This window comes from Kogia breviceps, chromosome 9, assembly GCF_026419965.1.
Source record: "Kogia breviceps isolate mKogBre1 chromosome 9, mKogBre1 haplotype 1, whole genome shotgun sequence".
In the NCBI taxonomy this organism is placed as follows: Eukaryota; Metazoa; Chordata; class Mammalia; order Artiodactyla; family Physeteridae; genus Kogia; species Kogia breviceps.
In genome coordinates, this window is record NC_081318.1 from 11,922,820 (window position 1) to 11,944,156 (window position 21,337).

Consider the following 21,337-nt stretch of genomic DNA (forward strand, 5'->3'; position numbering starts at 1 on the left):
AGACCTCCCAGCTCCATGTAATATCAAATGGTGAAAATCTCCCAGAGATCTCCATCTCAACGCCAGGACCCAGCTCCACTCAACAACCAGCAAGCTACAGTGCTGGACACCCTGTGCCAAACAACTAGCAAGACAGGAACACAACCCCACCCATTAGCAGAGAGGCTGCCTAAAATCATAATAAGGTCACAGACACGCCAAAACACACCACCAGACGTGGACCTGCCCACCAGAAAGACAAGATCCAGCCTTATCCACCAGAACACAGGCACTAGCCCCCTCCACCAGGAAGCATACACAACCCACTGAACCAACCTTAGCCACTGGGGGCAGACACAAAAAACAACGGGAACTATGAATCTGCAGCCTGCGAAAAGGAGACCCCAAACACAGTAAGTTAAGCAAAATGAGAAGACAAAAAATACAGCAGATGAAGGAACAAGGTAAAAGCCCACCAGACCTAACAAATGAAAAGGAAATAGGCAGGCTACCTGAAAAAGGATTCAGAATAATGATAGTAAAGATGATCCAAAATCTTGGAAATAGAATGGAGAGAATACAAGAAATGTTTAACAAGGACCTAGAAGAACTAAAGAGCAAACAAACAATCATGAACAATACAATAAATGAAATTAAAAATTCTCTAGAGGGATCAATAGCAGAATAACTGAGGCAGAAGAACGGATAAGGGACCTGGAAGATAAAACAGTGGAAATAACTACTGCAGAGCAGAATAAAGAAAAAAGAATGAAAAGAGTTGAGTACAGTCTCAAAAACCTCTGGGACAATATTAAAAGCACCAACATTCAAATTATAGGGGTCCCAGAAGAAGAAGAGAAAAAGAAACGGACTGAGAAAATATTTGAAGAGATTATAGTTGAAAACTTTCCTAATGTGGGAAAAGAAATAGTTAATTAAGTCCAGGAAGCACAGAGAGTCCCATACAGGAAAAATCCAAGGAGAAACACACCCAGACACATATTAATCAAACTATCAAAAACTAAATACAAAGAAAACATATTAAAAGCAGCAAGGGAAAAACAACAAATATAACATACAAGGGAATCCCCATAAGGTTAACAGCTGATCTTTCAGCAGAAACTCTGCAAGCCAGAAGGGAGTGGCAGGACATATTTAAAGTGATGAAAGGGAAAAACCTAGAGCCAAGATTACTCTACCCAGCAAGGATCTCATTCAGATTTGACAGAGGAATTAAAACCTTTACAGACAAGCAAAAGCTAAGAGGATTCAGCACAACAAAACCAACTTTACAGTAAATGCTAAAGGAGCTTCTCTAGGCAGGAAACACAAGAGAAGGAAAAGACCTACTATAACAAACCCAAAACAATTAAGAAAATGGTAATAGGAACATACATATCAATAATTACCTTAAATGTAAATGGATTAAATGCTCCAACCAAAAGACATAGACTGGCTGAATGGATACAAAACTAAGACCCATATATATGCTGTCTACAAGAGATGCACTTCAAACCTAGGGACACATACGGACTGAAAGTGAGGGGATAGAAAAAGATATTCCATGCAAATGGAAATCAAAAGAAAGCTGGAGTAGCAATTCTCATATCAGACAAAACAGACTTTAAAACAAAGACTATTACAAGAGACAAAGAAGGACACTACATAATGATCAAGGGATCAATCCAAGAAGAAGATATAACAATTGTAAATATTTATGCACCCAACATAGGAGCACCTCAATACATAGGCAAATACTAACAGCCATAAAAGGGGAAATCGACAGTAACACAATCATAGTAAGGGACTTTAACACCCCACTTTCACCAATGGACAGATCATCCAAAAATGAAAATAAATAAGGAAGCACAAGCTTTAAATGATACATTAAACAAGATGGACTTAATTGATATTTATAGGACATTCCATCCACAAACAACAGAATACACTTTCTTCTCAAGTGCTCATGGAACATTCTCCAGGATACATCATATCTTGGGTCACAAATCAAGCCTTGGTAAATTTAAGAAAATTAAAATCATATGAAGTCTTAATAACCACAAGATCACTGAATAAATCAAAGAGCAAACCAAAAAATACATAGAAACAAATGACAATGAAATCACGACAAGCCAAAACCTATGGGATGCTGCAAAAGCAGTTCTAAGCGGGAAGTTTAGAGCAATACAATCCTACCTTAAGAAACAAGAAACATCTCAAATAAACAACCTAACCTTATACCTAAAGCAATTAGAGAAGGAAGGAAAAAAAAACCCCAAAATTAACAGAAGGAAAGAAATCATAAAGATCAGATCAGAAGTAAATGAAAAAGAAATGAAGGAAACGATAGCAAAGATCAATAAAACTAAAAGCTTGTTTTTTGAGAATATAAACAAAATTGATAAACCGTTAGCCAGAGTCATCAAGAAAAAAAGGGAGGGTCTTCCCTGGTGGTGCGGTGGTTGGGAGTCTGCCTGCCGATGCAGGGGACACAGGTTTGTGCCCCATTTCAGGAGGATCCCACATGCCACGGAGCAGCTGGGCCCGTGAGCCATGGCCGCTGAGCCTGCGCATCCGGAGCCTGTGCTCCGCAACAGGAGAGGCCACAACAGTGAGAGGCCCGCGTACCGCAAAAAGAAGAAAAGAAAAAAAAGGGAGAAAACTCAAATCAATAGAAATAGAAATGAAAAAGGAGAAGTAACAACTGACACTGCAGAAATACAAAGGATCATGAGAAATTACTACAAGCAACTCTGTGCCAATAAAATGGACAACCTGGAAGAAATGGACAAATTCTTAGAAATGCACAACCTTCCAAGACTGAACCAGGAAGAAATAGAAAATATGAACAGACCAGTCACAAGCCCTGAACTTGAAACTGTGATTAAAAATCTTCCAACAAACAAAAGCCCAGGACCAGCTGGCTTCACAGGTGAATTCTATCAAACATTTAGAGAAGAGATAGCACCTATCCTTCTCAAACTCTTCCAAAATATAGCAGAGGGATGAACACTCCCAAACTCATTCTACAAGGCCACCATCACCCTCATACCAAAACCAGACAAAGATGTCACAAAAAAAGAAAATTACAGACCAATATCACTGATGAACATAGATGCAAAAATCCTCAACATAATACTAGCAAACAAAATCCAACAGCAAATTAAAAGAATCGTACACCATGATCAAGTGGGGCTTACCCCAGGAATGCAAGGTTTCTTCAGTATACGTAAATCAATCAGCGTGATGCACCATGTTAACAAATTGAAGGAGAAAAACCATATGATCATCTCAATAGATGCAGAGAAAGCTTTTGACAAAATTCAACACCGATTTATGATAAAAACCCTCCAGAAAGTACTTACCTCAAAATAATAAAGGCCATATATGACAAATCCACAGCCAACATCATCCTCAATGGTGAAAAACGGAAACCATTTCCACTAAGATCAGGAAGAAGACAAGGTTGCCCACTCTCACCACTCTTATTCAACATAGTTTTGGAAGTTTTAGCCACAGCAATCAGAGAAGAAGAAGAAATAAAAGGAATCCAAATTGGAAAAGAAGAAGTAAAGCTGTCACTGTTTGCAGATGACATGATACTATACACAGAGAATCCTAAAGATGCTACCGGAAAACTACTAGAGCTAATCAGTGAATTTGGTAAAGTATCAGGGTACAAAATTCATGCACAGAAATCTCTTGCATTCCTATACACTAATGATGAAAAATCTGAAAGTGAAATTAAGAAAACACTCCCATTTACCATTGCAACAAAAAGAATAAAATACCTAGGAATAAACCTACCTAAGGAGACAAAAGACCTGTATGCAGAAAATTATAAGACACTGATGAAAGAAATTAAAGATGATACAAATAGGTGGAGAGATATACCATGTTCTTGGATTGGAAGAATCAACATTGTGAAAATGACTACGCTACCCAAAGCAACCTACAGTTTTAATGCAATCCCTATCAAACTACCACTGGCATTTTTCACAGAACTAGAACAAAAAATTTCACAATTTATATGGAAACACAAAAGACCCCTAACAGCCAAACCAATCTTGAGAAAGAAAAACAGAGCTGGAGGAATCAGGCTCCTGGACTTCAGACTATACTACAAAGCTACAGTAATCAAGACAGTATGATACTGGCACAAAAACAGAAATATAGATCAATGGAACAGGATAGAAAGCCCAGAGATAAACCCACACACATATGGTCACCTTATCTTTGATAAAGGAGGCAAGATTATACAATGGAGAAAACACAGCCTCTTCAATAAGTGGTGCTGGGAAAACTGGACAGGTACATGTAAAAGTATGAAATTAGAACACTCCCTAACACCATACACAAAAATAAACTCAAAATATATTAAAGACCTAAATGTAAGGCCAGACACTATTAAACTCTTAGAGGAAAACATAGGCAAAACACTCTTTGACACAAATCAGAGCAAGATCCTTTTTGACCCACCTCCTAGAGAAATGGAGATAAAAACAAACATAAACAAATGGGACCTAATGAAACTTAAAAGCTTTTGCACAGCAAAGGAAACCATAAACAAGATGAAAAGACAACCCTCAGAATGGGAGGAAAATATTTGCAAATGAAGCAACTGACAAAAGATTAATCTGCAAAATGTACAAGCAGCTCATGCAGCTCAATATCAAAAAAACAAACAACCCAATCCAAAAATGGGCAGAAGACCTAAATAGACATTTCTCCAAAGAAGATATACAGATTGCCAACAAACAGAGGAAAGAATGCTCAAGATCATTAATTAGAGAAATGCAAATGAAAACTACTACGCAATATCATCTCACAGCGGTCAGAATGGCCATCATCAAAAAATCTACAAACAATAGATGCTGGAGAGGGTGTGGAGAAAAGGGAACCCTCATACACTGTTGGTGGGAATGTAAATTGATACAGCTACTATGGAGAACCATCTGGAGGTTCCTTAAAAACCTAAAAATAGAACTACCATACAACCCAGCAATCCCACCACTGGGCATATACCCTGAGAAAACCGTAATTCAAAAAGAGTCATGTACCACAATGTTCGCTGCAGCTCTATTTACAATAGCCAGGACATGGAAGCAAGCTAATTGTCCATCAACAGATGAACGGATAAAGAAGATGTGGCACATACATACAATGGAATATTACTCAGCCATAAAAAGAAATGAAATTGAGTTGTTTGTAGTGAGGTGGATAGACCTAGAGTCTGTCGTACAGAGTGAAGTAAGTCAGAAAGAGAAAAACAAATACCATACCCTAACATATCTATGGAATCTAAGAAAAAAAAAAGGTCATAAAGAATCTAGGGGCAAGACGGGAATAAAGACACAGACCTACTAGACAATGGACTTGAGGACACGGGGAGGGGGAAGGGGAAGCTGGGACAAAGTGAGAGAGTGGCTTGGACATATAAACACTACCAAATGTAAAATAGCTAGCTAGTGGGAGGCAGTCGTATAGCACAGGGAGATCAGCTTGGTGCTTTGTGACCACCTAGAGGGGTGGGATAGGAGGGGTGGGATAGGGAGGGTGGGAGGGAGATTCAAGAGGGAAGAGATATGGGGATATATGTATATGTATAGCTAATTCACTTTGTTATAAAGCAGAAACTAACACACCATTGTAAAGCAATTATACTCCAATAAAGATGTTAAGAAAAAAAAAAAAGAGATTGGGTTTGTGGTTACCAGAGGTGGGGTGGGGGGATGGGGGAGGGAAAATTGGAGGAAGGCAGTCAAAAGGTGCAAACTTCCACTTGTAAGATAACTAGGGATGTGGTGTGCAACAGGATAATATGATTAACACTGTTGTATAATATACATAAAATGCAATATTTGAAAGTTGTTAGGAGAATAAATCCTAACAGTTCTCATCACAAGGAAAAAATTTGTTTCCTATTTCTTTAATTTTGTATCTCATATAGATACAAAATTAAAGAAATAAGATACTAAACTTACTGTGATAATCGTTTCATGGTGTATGTCAGTCACATCATTACTCCGTACACCCTAAACTTGTATAGTGTTGTATGTCAGTTATATCTCAATAAAACTGGAAGAAAAACAAAAGTAAACAAAACTGAATCAGGGCATCAGGCCAGGCAAAGGGGATTCTTTGGACACCGAAGAGAACACACACAGCTAGCTGATTGCTATCTATGCAGATTTCCCCAGGCTCTGAAGTTAGATACTCTTCTTGTGTTGTCCCAGCCTATCAATAAGTAATGTTGTGGTTGGACCAGCTCTTGTGGTTCTTATTATGATTGCAAGATGGCCTTTAGCAGTAACCATCAGGAAGCTCTGAAAAACGTAACTATTTTATTACTTACAAGACCTGGAAATTGCACAGCACACCCAGGGCCATACAGCGAGGTCAAGGCTAGAGAGAGAGAAGGCAAGGCCCTGGGGTTCTGCTTTTATTGGGGTTGAGGGTGAGGGCCTAGGGTTTTGTGGCTAGCACTTTGTTGGTGAATTTAAAACAAGAGCAGGAATTTAAAGCACTGGAAAGAGGAAAAAAACAAGTAGCCCAGATGGTTGGTTACTGAAATCAACCAGGATCTCTAATACAAAGCAGCCTCACTGAGGGAGGCAGCCTGGCCCTTCATGTATGGCTGGTGATATTTGGCTTTGAAGTGGACACCTCTTTGAAATGGATGCCTAGGCAATCTAAGCTTAAGTCAGGCACCTGCATTCCAAAAAAAGAAAAAAAAACCACCTGTCAGGGCTTACCATACAGATACTGTTTTCTGGAGACTAGTTTCCTTGCCAACCCCTGGCAGCTTCATTCTATCTATAGTTCTTGAACTCAACACATCTTACCAATGACTTAGCCTTGATTTTGGAGTTTTTCTGTTCATGGTTTCCAAAGGGTTTCTACCACCTGTAATGCTCATTTATGGTCCACCTGGGGTATTATCCAGCCAGTGTTGGAGATTGAGGATAAACTCTGTGGGATGGAGCTGGATTATAGGACCTTTCCTGATTCTGCCAGGAATTGCAGATCCAAGGCATGAGTGTAAGCCAAAATCTTCACAGTGTGTACAAACTTAAATCTGCGTAAACAAGCTCAGGCATCAACTGTGAAGGATGTGTGCTAGGCCTAAAAGAGGGGACAGAGCCGAGAGTCAGCAGGAGAACCAGGAAGAAATTAAGTGGTCAAGTTCAATATTAAATTGGTAAGAGTTTTGGAAAAATTTTTTCTGCAAGAGTAGGGTGGCGTTATGACATTTGCACGAGTGGACAGGCTGATGTAAAGGTTCATAGAAGAGGGGATGCCACATGGCCACATGTCCTGAGATGCCCTGCAGTGCCTGAGGGCAGATGAAACAAAGGCCACCCTTTGTGTGACGTAAAGATCTGTGGGCTTTCCTCACATAGAAGGCTGAACCATTTGGGTTCCTGCCATTTCTTTTCTGTGTAGATTTTTGCTGGTCTCACCTAGGGTGTTAATATTTCTGCTACCACACAGGTGAACCAAACCCCTCACACTAGCTGGAGAGTATGTAAGGTTTTCAATGAAATAGGTGCTGCAGTGGTTTGGATTTCTTATTTAGCAAATAATCACTACTCTTGCCCTCCTACGAGGAAAGTATTCTTCTCCTGGTCCATTGATGTTGGCTTTGGCCATGTGATTAACTTTGACCAATGGAACACTGGTAAACATGATAAAAACCGAGTCTTAATTACTTGCATGGTTTGGCTTCAGTCTTGCACTCTGGTGATTCTTTATGGGAAAACATGACTTGCTTAGCTTCTGCCCTCTCAGCCTGGGCCCTGGAAGAAACACACATGCAACAGACCTGCAGGAACCTAATGCCTAGATCCAGGTCCACCCAAATGCAGCCCAAAGCACAAAAGGACACAGCTTAGGAACAGCTGGCGACACACAGATCTTTGATCATGAGAATAAATGCTTGTTTTTGCAACCACTGAGTTTTGAGTGATATGTTACAAGGCATTATTATGGCATTATTTGACACAGACAGTAGACTTAGCAAGAGCTTATGCAAATTCTTTTTGAGGACACATACATTGAATTGATACCTGTGTCAGTTAGAGTCTCTTGCTTCCAGAGTATTGCCCTGGACACCTGTTGATTGGGAAGAAGAGGGTGGTGGCTTGGAAGAAAAGTACTAAGAAAAGTAAAGGACAAGTATACTCCTTTTGAGATGCGTTGATGTACACATTTGAAACTTCAGTCTTTGAGGCATTACTTTCAAGTTTTTGCCATATTCAATACCAACCGAACTATTGCTGTTAAATATATTTTTGGTTGATTTACTAATTTAATTGAACAGGGATTCTGTATTTTAGTCTTACATCTATAAAAGAAAAAGTATATATGCAAATTAAAATATTAAGAGCATTCCATCACCTGCCGCTGAAACTGTTTCAAAAGTCACAAATTCTTCTTTCCCAAACGTGATCGCCACCTCTCAATATAGCGTCTTTTGAAAGAGCAGTTAGGATACCCCCAAACTGACGCAGGAATCTCTTTCATCCTCATCTTGTCAATCCCCAGCATTGCCTGTGACATCAAGGCCTCCTCTGGCTCATTCAGAACCAGGTTTATTGCCCTTAGGAGGAAGCTTCTTAGTTGTTATCAGCAAAATCCAGTGATCTTAGATGTATACACCCGGGAGAGCGCCACCATATGTAGATAAACGGCCCATTCTTGATTTTGATACCCTAACCACTGTAGATGGTAGCTGATTGTGGCCAGACAACAAAGCCCACAACCTTCAAAAGGGGAAATTAGATGTTTGAGTGCTTGGAGAATAACAGCCCCCAAGGCAGTCACAGAACGAGGTCAAGCCATGAAGGATAGTTAAAGAGTTCAGAGAAAGGAAGACTGACTAGGAAGAGACTTCCACAAACTGAATCGTAATGACCAAGAGGTTCAGTTGGTAAGGCTGTGGTTCCGTTCGCAGCTGATTGTTACTGATGTTATAACTTTGGGTAGGTTGACTGTACTTGCATGTAGCTCAGTTTTCGCATCTGTAAACTGGGGAAGATAGATCTTACCTCCTTCGTAGAGTTACTGTGAGGACTGAATGGAAAAATATAGGTAAACGAAGCATTTATTGTGGTCCCTGCACCACAGGATGCAGTCAGGAAAAATGTTGTTGTAAATACTGCTATTATTATTTGGACATCATTATGGTATCAAACAAAAGGTCCTGGGATTAGAATGCACTGGACCGGAGGCGGTGTCTGCTCCCTGAGCCCGGGGTTGACTGTGAGCTGAGGCTGCCTCGGGGCTGCGTGGAGGTGCTTGGTCGGGCTGGGAATGGCTGCGGTGGCGGAGATGACGCTGCAGACCAGGACGGGGCAGATAAGGGGCCTCCTGCTCCAGAGACGGCAACCAGAACAGAGGTTACTCTGCCTTTAGGTGGCAGCAGGGTAGGGAGGGGTGGCCTGGCGGCTGTATCTCCACGGTTGGCTCAGAGCCTAAGCCCAGGCCGGGGGGTGGGGGGGGGTGTGCTGTTTACAGGGCTAATGTCCCACAGCGCACTTGTGTCTCAACTTGCTCTTATCCAATCTGAATTGGCCCTGTTATCATTTTCCTAGAGAAACTTCAGCCCAGAGGACTTGGTTGGTGGAAGAGGAGTGGGGAAAGGGAGCGGGTGTGAAGGAAGCTAGAAGTCCACGGGTAGAGTACTGGACTTTTGGAGAAGGGGATAGAGAAGGTACGATGGATTTGTATCCAAACAGACCAGAAACCTCTAAACTCCGGAATCATCATCTGGCTCTCAGTCCTTAACCAACTGGCATCACTGTTCTCCTAGACATCCAGAAATAAACTCGGAAGCGCGTTTGTGGCTGTTATACACCACCCGCCTTCAGTCGGTTTCCATGACTTTATTTTCCTCTCTAAGTGTTTTCTTTCCATGTATTCCCCTCCTCCTGCCCTCACCCTGGGCCAAGGCAGCACTTCTTCTCTCCTGAACTACCGAACCAGCACCGTTTCTCTTGTCTTTTATCTAATCAATCCAGGTCCCCAGGACCACGCCAGCCTTTTGCAGATATTATTTTCCTTATGTCACACTCTTCCTCAGATCCTTCAGTCCCTTTTCATCCTAACGTGTGAAGTTGTGCCTTTTCTTCACCAACTCTCATGATGGTTTGCAGTAAGCCGCCCGTCAGCATAGGAGCTTTGTTCCTCTTCTCCAGCCACAGAGCCACCCTTACCCCATCCTCGCAAGTGCACCGTAGCACAGTGCTGATGGGGAAATACTGTCAAGGTATCATCAGTGTGACTCTCCTAGTAAGTTCCATTTTGCCTGAGATGGGGAAACAAGGGACAGAGGTGAAATACTTTCTTTCAGAAATGTGCTCAGACCCCAGCGAGGACTCGGTATGATGTGGGAAAGAGAATTCCTGGCTTAGAATGCAATTCATTCCTACAAGTATTTACGAAACATCTTAGGTGGCTGTGAAGGAAAAAGGGACATTGTCCCTGCTACCAGAGAGTTTGCAGTCAACAGGGAGACGATGATACAAGCCACCTGAGTAATAGAACTAGAGGGTCAGTCCATGCCTCTGTCGACTGAAAAAAAAAAATGCACAACCTACAAGTTGAGAATTATGGTTTACTTAATGGACTTACTGAGGACTTAAGCCCAGGGTATACAGCCTCTCAGCTCTCAGGGACTGTTCCAAAGAGGTAAGGGAGGAGCCAGGATACATAGGAGTTTTACTGCTGAGTTAAAGAAAAACCAGACATCTCAAGTTAATGAATTTAGTGCCTTTCTATGTATGGAAGATGCAAGAGTCTGAACTTACAGAAATTATTCCTTTCATATGCACTTTACTATCTAGTGCCAGGATCCTGTTTTTCCCCATCCTGAGCCCTCTCAGCATGCACCATTGGGGTGGCTACGGTAGCTAATGGCTTTATGGCTGTAACATCCTTTGTTTACTAAGATGACAAGCGACATTCTTTGTCCACGCTTTATTCTTTGTAGAAGGTATGAGACCGTGTGAGATATTCAAAGGCAAATATCATCCTCATTTTCCAAATGACAGAACTTACCTGCCTGAGAGTTTAAGTGGCTTGTTCATTGTCACAGGGCTAGTAATCAGCACATCTCCTAGTTTGTTGGGCTCTTTCATGGACTGCTTTGCCTGCCACCTGCAGGGCTCTGACACACCAGGTAAGACCTCGAGCATGCTTGGGAGCAGGGGGAATGGGCAGGGAGCAGGGAGACCTCCCAGGGACAGTGGCATTTGACCTGAGAATTGAAGGACTCGAGAGGTTTCCATCATAGAAGAAAGGAGAGAAGAAAGAATATTTCAGAAATAAAGACACTCGGTAAGCAGAGGCACAGAGCAGGGCGAGAGGAGCCACCCAGGGCAAGACTGCTTGGGGAGTGAAGTCTCCCTCCCTTCGTCTCCTCTGAGAGGCTGAGATAAGGGAGGAGAAGAGGCTGGGGTGTCTCCTGACTGATAAACAGGCTCCACCCAGAGGCCAATGGCTTGTGAGTGGGCATAGGGGCGCCAGGTGGCAGAAGCGCCCTTGCTCCAGGAAGAAGGAACTGGGGTGGGGTAGGAGGGAGGTCGTTTCCTGAATCGCTGTCCTCAGACTCAGCACCTAGAGCAGGACCAGGAAGGATTCTGGGAGCCAGAGAAAAGGCCAGACAGACGGCAAGTCCCCTGGAGAAAGCCATTCCCTTTTGGAGTCAGATACCTAGGGTGGGAGGTGGGGCTGGATGGTGTGTGTGAGTGCCCTGCCTGCCCCTGGAGAGGAGGGAAGTGAGGCTTGGAGAACAGGAACGGTGAAGGAGAGGGAGGTGACGGGCGAGGGAGGGAGGGAGGTTAGGGATACCTTTAGGGGAGAGGTTCCTTCTGAAGCACACCTGGGAGCACTGCCCTGGCGTGCAGATACACAAGTGTGCGTGTGTGTGTGTGTGTGTGTGCGCGTGTGCGTGTGTGTATGGGGGAGTAGGTGAGCAGGAGGAGGTGTCAAAATGGCCTGATATAACTCTCTTTAATGTCCCCCCTTCCTGAACCAGCTTCCCTGTCCTCCCTCCTCCTCGTTCAGTTCAGGAGGGTGGAGACGAGTGGGGCAGAGCCATGAGGTCTGAGCCAGCGAGTGGAGCGGGGAGTCGCAGGAGACGGGAGGTAAGTGACCTCTGTGACCTGGGCGGGGGCAGATTTCAGGCAACCCTGCCAGCTCCCAGGGGTCCAAAGAGGGCTGGGTTCGGGACGATGAGGGGTGTTATCTCCATACAAAGGGGCCCTAGCACTAACTGTCCCTTCTTTCTCCTCTCCCCCTCCCTTCCCCCACCCCTCTCCCAATCCTCTCCACCTCGTGGTCTTCGCCTCCTGGTTCTCTGCGCAGAGATCTCCAGAAGTGGGGCTGCCCGCTTTCCAGAGCAGACAGTGGGCGATGGCCAGGCGAGCGCTAATGACAGTCCTGCTTTTCAGTCTAATCCTTGGTGGTTCTCTGCTGCTTTGGGGCTACGTTTTCCAGGGCTGTGGTCCTGGTAAGCAAGATCCTGGATCTCCCACGACCCACTCAGCCCTCCCTCCATTCTTGGACCCCGGCCGTCCGTCCATCATCCCGAGGCTCTGTGCGCATTAACTACCACTCATCCTGACCCTCCGGGGCCCCGGGTTCCCGACCTCTTCCCCCCTGAATCACGCTCCTGGCCGCCAGTCGGACCATTTCCTCCTCACCAGGGTCTCTGTCCCTTTCCCTCCCCAGACGTTCCCTCGCTTAGCCCCTTGGGGGAGCCCTCGTCACTCTCTCTTTCCCAGCTCTGAGCTTTTCCCCACAGCCCACTGTGAGACGCCTGAGTGTCGGGACCTCCTGAGCCTTTACCTGGCCTCTGGAAACGCCAGTGTGGCCCCCTGCACTGATTTCTTCAGCTTTGCCTGCGGAAACACCAACAGGACCGCTAGTTCTTTTCAGGCTCTTGCAGAGGAGAACAAGCGCCGACTTCAGAGAATACTGGGTAAGGAGATCAGGGTGGAAGATTCTCTTGCCATGGGTACCGCTGAGCCTAGAATGATCACAGCTGTTCCAAGCCTGTGCGCCTGTGGGACACCTGCTTTGCACCGTCCTCCATTGGCTCTCAGGGAACTGCTAGGTTTGCTTCTCCATCACCGTACAGTTCGCCGCAGGTACCACCCCTCTTCCATCTCTCCTTGTCCCTCCCTTCACCTTTTCTTTACCGAATCCTTGTCCTCTCTCCTTTCCCATTTATCCACGATTGCTCCGTTCTCTCCCAGTTCTCCCTTTCACCAAGTTCCATCTTCTGTGTTGTCTCCCTGAAATTTTCCATTTCTACCCTGTGCCAGGTGTCTTCCCACACTGGCATCTCCTCACCTGTTGCGCTTTAGTCTTTCTCTCCATCACCCTCATTTTCCAGCCTTCAAACCCTTCCTGTCTCCTAATGCGCCCTTGTCATGTTATCCTCTCCCCTCCCATTGCTTCCCAGACCCCCCCCACCCTCTTCTCACCATTATCTCCTGTTCTCCCTGAAACCTTGGACCATGGTGTGCACGTTGAACTGGAAGAAGCTGAACTGGGGTGATGGAGATGGGTGATTGGAGATGATGACGTAGTGGGTGAGAAGTGATGGAGGGGTCTTTATTGGCTCGTGTGTAAGGGAATGAGTGTAGATGGGCACAGAAGAGATGCTGGAGGGAGAGGAGGCCCAAGTTAACAAACTGGAGGTAAGGAGATTCCTGTAGATGGTGGCCGTGTTGAAAAGAAGTGAGAGGAAAACTGTGAGGGAGGAACCAAGGCCACATAGGAAGTAGGAAGCTGGTCCCAGGAAGTTGGTGGATGGGGGCGGGGATTTGGGAGGAAGCATGTACCAAAAGGAACGCATTTCCTGCATATGGGAACCCAGAGAACCTGTTGACGGTATCAGTTGGAATCTGGAAGAAATAAATGTATCCCTTTGCTCTCCTTGTTTTGATGGGAAAAAAAGTGGAGGTGGGTATTCCCTGCATGGTAGAGGGGCACGCTTTCACTTAAGGTATGGAGATGAAAAGAAAAAATACGCTTCGGACAAATTCTGCTGCCCGTAATAGAATGCAAGGATGTCAGGGGGACCGAGGGAGAGGTGTTAGATACTAGTTCTAATTCCTTCATTCATCTCCCTCCTGCCTCTCATTTCTACTGTCTCCTTTTTCCATACTCTACTTATTCCATCTCTGTTTCTTCCTCCCCCATCTTTTTGTCTTTGTTTCCTTTCTCACCTTTCATCCTTTTTTTTTTTTTTTTGGCCGCGCTGCTCGGCTTGTGGGATGTTGGATCTTAGTTCCCCGACCAGGGATAGAACCCGGGCCCTCGGCAGTGAGAGCGTGGCGTCCTGACCACCGGACCGCCAGGGAGTTCCCGCGCCTTTCCTTTCCCTTCCTCATCGTGTCTTCTCCGTGCCCCCGTTCCCAGCTCTTTGTGTTCCATCAAGTTGATCAGCTCACGCCAGATTCCCAGTTTTCCTCATTCCTCTCTTTCTCCCCTTGCCTCCGTATCCCCGGAAGTCTTCCCTTCCCTATAACCTTTCTGTCTCCCACCTTCCCGACTGGTTTCCTTGCTACCCCACGCCTTTAATCCTCCCACACTTCCTTTCTAGAAGCCCCAGGTTCCTGGCGCCGGGCCTCTGGGGCAGAGAAAGCCTTCCAATTCTACAACTCCTGCATGGACACGGGTGCCATTGAGGCCGCAGGGGCTGGTCCCCTCAGACAAGTCATTGAGGAGGTGAGACCCGGGGCGTCAACTTTTCTGGATGCATAACACGCAAGACCAACATATGCTCAAGGCTGCCATTTTCCCCCCCCAGAGGATGGGTCTCTTTCCTAGGGATTTGGGAGGGAGATGGAAATGGCACTGGCCTGTGGATGTATTAGGACCTTGGGTGAGGGTAGGGAAAAAGAGGGATAGAGGTGGAGCCCTCAGGGGGTTAAGGGACTCAGAGTAGAGGTCAGGAAGCAGCACTGGTGGTGGGGGGGTTGGTCTCGGGGACTGTCCCTGTGCTGAGCCCTCTCTCTCTCCTTCCCAGCTTGGAGGCTGGCCAGTCTCCGGCAATTGGACTCCCTTAGACTTTAACCGAACTCTGAGCCTTCTGATGAGTCGCTATGGTCACTTCCCATTCTTCAGAGCCTCTTTGCGGCCTCTTCCCACCACTCCACACACGCCGGTCATCCAGGTGAGGGAGGCACTGGCGAAAAAATGCAGTAAAACCTGGGCCTGACTCAGATTTCCTCTGAGAGGAAAAATGTGCTATCCAGGGAAGAGACTTATCTTTAGGGAAATGATTGATGTGTGAACCAGGTGAGATTAGGGAAAGGAGCAGCAGGGCCAGTTCTGGGAAGACAGAAGTACTCTTGGTCTTCCTTGTTGCTTCTCCGAATCACCCCCGGGGTCTCTCAGCTAGTTCCCCTGTCTCCAGCATTGCCCTCCTATTATTTAGTTTTCCTTTTCGCCAGAGGGACCTTTCTGAACCAAGAGCTACTTATGCTGTTGTCTCTGTTTAAATGCCTTAAATGGCTCACTAGGTCGTCAGGATCTAGTTCTTAATCCCTAGCAAAGCCTTGCGAGTCTGACCCTCACAAACTCCTCCAGCCTTATCTCCTCCTTATACCCCAAGCCATGCTCGCTCACTTACAGCTCCAAGAATACTCTTCAGTTCTTGGCATGCATGGCTCCCTTGCCCTGCAACGCTACACCTCAGTTCGCGCACTCAGACTGGAAAACTCATACATAGTTTTCACAGTTTGGCCTTGATTGCTGTTCCTTCCAGGAATAGCAATTTCCAGGAAGTCTTCACTGAAAGCCCGGCTGAGGTGTAGGTGAGCCCCTCTGTTCTCCCGTATTTCCCGTCGTCTCAGCACTTAGCACCGTGTTGAAGCCTGAGCCTGTTAAGAACATGCCCACGGTTTATTCGGCTCAGGTCCTCGGGACCTCCTAGCGCAGGGCCAGGCATCTAGAGGCCCACACCAGGTGTGTGCTGAGCAGGTAAAAGAAATTAAAACCTTGGAGGCGTCGGTATTGTGGCAGGAAATGTGACCGTGTGTATTTGGCCCCTACTCCGAAAAATGCCACGAAATTATATGAGGCTGAATATACAAGAACTGAAAATGCACGTGAGGCGTTCTCAAATTCAGTTCTAAAGGGTGTGCTGAGGAGTTTAACTGGTGTGGCCTTTGGAAATTGGTTAAGACCTGAAATGGTTAAGGAGGAGCTCAAAGGAGGGAGAGTGTGGGCTGAGTCCTGAAGCCTGGTTGATTCGTACAGCTGACAGTGAAGCTAAAGGGCCTTATCAGGGCTGCGGGGAAGCCCTGAGCTGAGGGAAGAGCCTGGAATGCTGTGACCCCTCTGTGGGGTCAGCAAGGAGGCTGGTCTGTTGAACAGAGGATTTGCGGGTAGGGGTGGGGTGCAGTGGAAGGTAAAAGTAAGGCTGAAGACATGAAGTTGAGATTGATTATGCCCGGCCTACGACACTGGACTGAGGCGATAACTTTTGACATAATAGAAGAAAAAGAGCTACAGAGGCCTTGCAAATACGATGGTTGTACATAGAGCCCAAGCACAGTCAGCGGTTTTCGAGGTCGGCCTAGAGGTGCCGAGGCAGCTAGATGAGCAACATTGATTCTGAACTAAGATGACTGTGGCAGGAATGGACAGTGAGGCCAGGCGTGAGGATGTAGGCAACTACCTACTTCCTCATCCTAGTGGTGATGGATGGTCCATGGTGATTCGACAGGACCCGGTGACTGACTGAATATCAATAAGAGAAATGGAGAAACTAGACAAGGACTCCACAGCGTTGGTTTGGTGTGAATGGAAGGAGCGTGGTTCCCATCACCTTGAGGCTCAATGGTCTCTGAGGGGAAATACAGGTAGAGAGAGGGGACTGCAGAGGCAGCACCCCGACGAGGTGGTGCCGGAGAAGAGTTAAGAGCGGTCAGGAGGCGGGGGTCAGGCCAGCTCCGCTGAGCCACGAAGGACGGGGGGGGACCAGTTCAGGAGGGAGGGGTTGTCTTTGATTCCAGAGACTTCTGAGCTTAGAAAATGAGGAATGAGATGACACCATTGGAAACCTTCTAGACATAGCATCAAAGGAGTCATGGAAATGGACTCAGATTTTACGGAGTTAGGAGGAAGGTAAGGAAGTTGAAGCAAAGGCATAGATTGACTTTTAGTTCTTCAAAGTTGGGACAGAAAACGTGACTAAGGAGTCAAGTGAAAGCTTTATTCAAGAGAGCAGAAAAGTATATAGCTCCAGGTGGGAGTAGGATATTGCAGTTGGAGAAGTAAAACAAAAAACGTGGGAGCAAAGATCTTTGGGATGGAAACAAGGACACACCGATGTCAGAAGTAGGGTGAAGCACGTGAGGGTAGTGGGCTACTTGCCTGGGGTGCAGAATTTAAGAGGGTACCAAAACTCACTAATCAAGATGAATAGTATTTCAATAAATATTTTTTAAAATGTCAAAATCAATGCGAAAAATCCATGACGAAAAACATACCAAACTTTTGTTCATCGTGGATTTTTTTTTTTTTGAAAAAACAATGGATCAAAACTCTATTGCGGGGCTTCCCTGGTGGCGCAGTGGTTGAGAGTCCGCCTGCCGATGCAGGGGACGCGGGTTCGTGCCCCGGTCCGGGAAGATCCCACGTGCCGCGGAGCGGCTGGGCCCGTGAGCCGTGGCCGCTGAGCCTGCGCGTCCGGAGCCTGTGCTCCGCAACGGGAGAGGCCACAACAGTGAGAGGCCCACGTACCGCAAAAAAACACAAACAAAACAAAACTCTATTGCGGACTTTTGGGGAAACATCTACAATTAAAAAATGATCAAAAATACATTGTGGATTTTTGGGGAAAATACATGATGAGCGAAGTTTTGCTATTTTATTCTGTGGGGATTTTTAGCATTAATTTCGATTTTTAAAATTTCAATTCAGATATTATCGATCTTGATTACTGAGTGTTCAGGACTTCTCAAATTTTGCACCTGAGACGGGTATCTCACTCCCTTTACCCTAGACCTGGCCCTGGCACAGACAGTGATCCCCTACAGGACACGGGCTATTATGCTTCTCTCTCGCTGAGCACCCCCAAACTGGTGAAATACCTTCTTTGCACATTTGCATGGCTGTACTCTTCCCCCACGTCCCTGCCTTTCTTTGCTCTCTGGCTCCTCCTCTGTGCCCCGTTTAGTCCATCCCCCTGGGGCCGTCTTCCTGGTAAATCCCCGTCTCCCCACACCTGTCCTCTCCTTCCTCCACAATCCCCACTTCTCTCAGTCTCTCTTGTGTCCAGATAGACCAGCCAGAGTTTGACGTTCCCCTCAAGCAAAAGCAGGAAATGAACTATGCCCAGGTAAGACGGCAGTGGGGACCAAGGTCCTGACCTCCCGTGCTAGAGAAGGGCCGGGGCCGATGGTGGCTGTGACTGACGTTGCTTCTCCGCCAGATCCTGCGGGAATACCTGACTTACCTGAATCGCCTGGGAACCTTGCTGGGAGGAGACCCAAACAAGGTGGGAGAACACGCCTCCTTTTCCATCTCCATTAACTCGCAGCTGTACCAGTTTCTGAGGCCCCCGGAGCAGCAGGAGGCACAGGGAAAGCTCTTCCAGGTGGTCACGATCGACCAACTGCAGGTACCTTGAACCAGGGACTGGAGGAAGATGGGCACGCGGGTGTCGCTCCCAGACTTTCTTGACCTTCTTGTCTTCTTTCTCCGTATTTCCTTAATTCCATTCCATCCCTAACTTGCCTGGCTCCATCCTTGCCCTCAACCCCCCCCCCCTGCTCCCCACTCCCTTTCCTACCTGAGGGAGGTTATGGCCCCTCTCCTCCTTTCCTGTCCCCCAAGCCTCCGTATCCCTCCTTTAAGGAAATGGCCTCTGCCATCGATTGGTTGTCCTGCTTGCAAGCGACATTCGCACCAATGCCCCTGAGCCCCTCTCATCCCGTCGCAGTCCATGACCTGGAGTATTTGAAAAACATGTCGCAACTGGTTGAAAAGCAGCTGTCGAAGCACAGGTTTGCCCCACGTGGGAGGGTGATGGAAAGAGGCTCCGAGGACCGGAGGCCTCAGGGACAAAGAAGACTGGAGAATGCAGGCTAGTAAGGGCCTTGCAGATAGAGGGGAGGGATCCGGGGCCATCTGGGGACAGAGAGGGGGTGGAACGGACGGCCCAGGAGGACATGGTGGAAGCACGAAGAGGGCCTTGTGGGGCACGGGGTAGGGAAACACACACGAAATGAGGGATCCAGGTATCTGATGAGACGTGGGGTTTGCTGGGAGTAGCCCCCAGCCTGTGAAGAACCTGTGAGCTGTGGGAGATGCTCGAAGGCCACCTGCTGGGGACAGCTGGGCATTTATGTCTTGTCAGCAGCTGAGGGGTGTAGGTGGGAGAAGGAGGTACATGGGATGAGTAGATGGAGGCGGTGAGGCCTGGGAAGAACCTGTGGGAGAGGCTCTTTCTCATCCGTAGCGAGAGGATTCTGGGGCCCTTGTGGGGAAGATCAGGACGTCGAGGGAGGAGGGAGGGTGAGGCTCCGTGTTGGGCTCACTGCTGCCCCTCATAGTGTGTAGCCACCACTCGGGGGCAGTGGCTTCCTTCCAGGGCCTTGGGCTCGAAGCCCATCTTCATAGTAACTCAGTGGCAGCAACGTCTAGATATTCTTTCAGGGAGAAGCAAACAACCATTCACGCAGGTCTATGTAAGGACGCGAATCAAACCCGGTGAGAGAGTGGCCAGCAGGGCAGAGAAAGGTCCTGGATTCCAGCTTTGTTGCTCTTAGAAGATGCATCTTCAGATGAGCTGAGGTTTCTTAGTTGTGGAAGTAGCTGAATCTGTTTGGTTGAATCTAAGTCCAGCCTTCATCTAGCCCGGATCCTTCCCCTCGCTGTGACTTGAGAGGTCCACCTCTTCATCTGGTTCTTTCTTCTATCATTCTCCACCCCAGCCCAACCCACATCAAGAAAAGCTCTTCTTAAAACAGACAAAAGTTTTGAACAGTGGTTGCCAGGGGCTGAAGGGTGGGGAAATAGGGAGAGGTTGGTGAAAGGGTACCTACGTTCAGATGTAAGATGAACAAAGTCTCAGGATCTAATGTACCACATGGTGACTGTAGTTGAAAACGTTTAATTTTGCTTCGCTGGATTTTACTTTGTAGAGATTGTGGTTTTTTTTTTTTTTACAAATGAAAGGTTTGCAGCAACCCCGTGTCAAGCAAGTCTGTGGGCACTGTTTTTCCAATAGCATTTGCTCACTTCATGTCTCTGGGTCACATTTGGGTGATTCTCACAACATTCCACCCTTTTTCAGTATTATTTTAATTGTTAAAGTGATCTGTGATCAGTGAACTTTGATGATACTTTAATCGTTTTGGAATTTGTTAGCAATAAAGTATTTTTAAACTAGGGTTAAAAAAAAAAAAAAAGATAGAAAGAAAAGCCCTTCTTGACGTATTCACGTGAAGCAGTTATTCTCTATAGATACAGAGAAGGGCTTCCCCGGGAGTATCAGGGTGACCTATACAAGGGGAAGCTTTTCTGGTGGCTTCCCCAGAGCCCAGGGCTATATTGTGGATCTCTCTTCTCTCCACAGGGACTTTCTGCAGAGCCACATGATCTTGGGTCTGGTGGGGACCCTCTCTCCAGCCCTGGACAGTAAATTCCAAGAGGCACGTAGATTGCTGAGCCGGAAACTGGGGGAGCTGACAGGCCGACCGCCCACGGTGAGGAGAGGAGGGGAGGAATTCTCCCCGATCGGGGGCTAAAGGAGCATCTGTCATCAGGGGGGATAAACGCGGGCATAGCCCCCTCCGGGAGGGGCATGAAGATAGATGCCCCAGTGTCTGGGCTCTCGTGGAGGCACTCGAGGCTTACACTGAGAGCTGAGGCACCAGGCACCAGACCCTTAGGCACACACACGTCCGGCTACCTCGAGGGCCTTTTGCTGAGTGTTAAAGTCTAGATATAAAGCTCTAAAGCGATCAAGACCTGCTCTTCCTTTGTCACGACCCCTAGACTATTTGCCTGGTTATCCTGAGCGCTGCGATTTGAGGGGCCGGACACACAGCCCAGGGTTCACTGGAGCAAGAGGCGGGTGTAGCGAGCAGGGGCCTTCCCGTTGCCTAGGGGATTCCAGCGTTCCATGTGCAAAGGTGCTTCACAAAGAGCTCATCTCTGACATCCCGAGGGTCCTGTCCGCCACCCCGTGGGCTTCGTGGTGCACATCCCAACACATCAGAGGAGGGAGCTGCACCACACGCGCTCCACTAACCCAAGTCTACTCTGTCCATACTCAGTTACTGAGAACTTTGAAATCCTAGGTGGACACCTCCAATCCCAGGAGGAG

The 21,337-nt window shown here is 46.8% G+C and overlaps 1 protein-coding gene across 7 annotated transcripts in view; it reads left to right on the plus strand.

The window, feature by feature from the left end:
• The window catches only part of KEL (Kell metallo-endopeptidase (Kell blood group)), an 81,385-nt gene that overhangs the window by 48,913 nt on the left and 11,135 nt on the right, over window positions 1–21,337 (plus strand). For 3 of the 7 annotated variants that reach the window (XR_010842045.1, XM_067041952.1, XM_067041954.1), the window contains exons 1-9: window positions 11,873–12,128; window positions 12,349–12,493; window positions 12,788–12,964; window positions 14,597–14,721; window positions 15,023–15,169; window positions 18,284–18,343; window positions 18,437–18,625; window positions 18,862–19,010; window positions 20,585–20,714. Coding sequence is in view for 6 of the 7 variants with exons in the window: in XM_067041952.1 (XP_066898053.1) it covers window positions 12,081–12,128; window positions 12,349–12,493; window positions 12,788–12,964; window positions 14,597–14,721; window positions 15,023–15,169; window positions 18,284–18,343; window positions 18,437–18,625; window positions 18,862–19,010; window positions 20,585–20,714 (1,170 nt within the window). In the remaining variant the exon portion in view is untranslated. Of the gene's footprint in view, window positions 1–11,237; window positions 11,652–11,872; window positions 12,129–12,348; window positions 12,494–12,787; window positions 12,965–14,596; window positions 14,722–15,022; window positions 15,170–18,283; window positions 18,344–18,436; window positions 18,626–18,861; window positions 19,011–20,584; window positions 20,715–21,337 lie in introns of those variants that run through there. The other 4 variants (XM_067041951.1, XM_067041950.1, XM_059073486.2 and 1 more) reach the window with 4 other exon arrangements.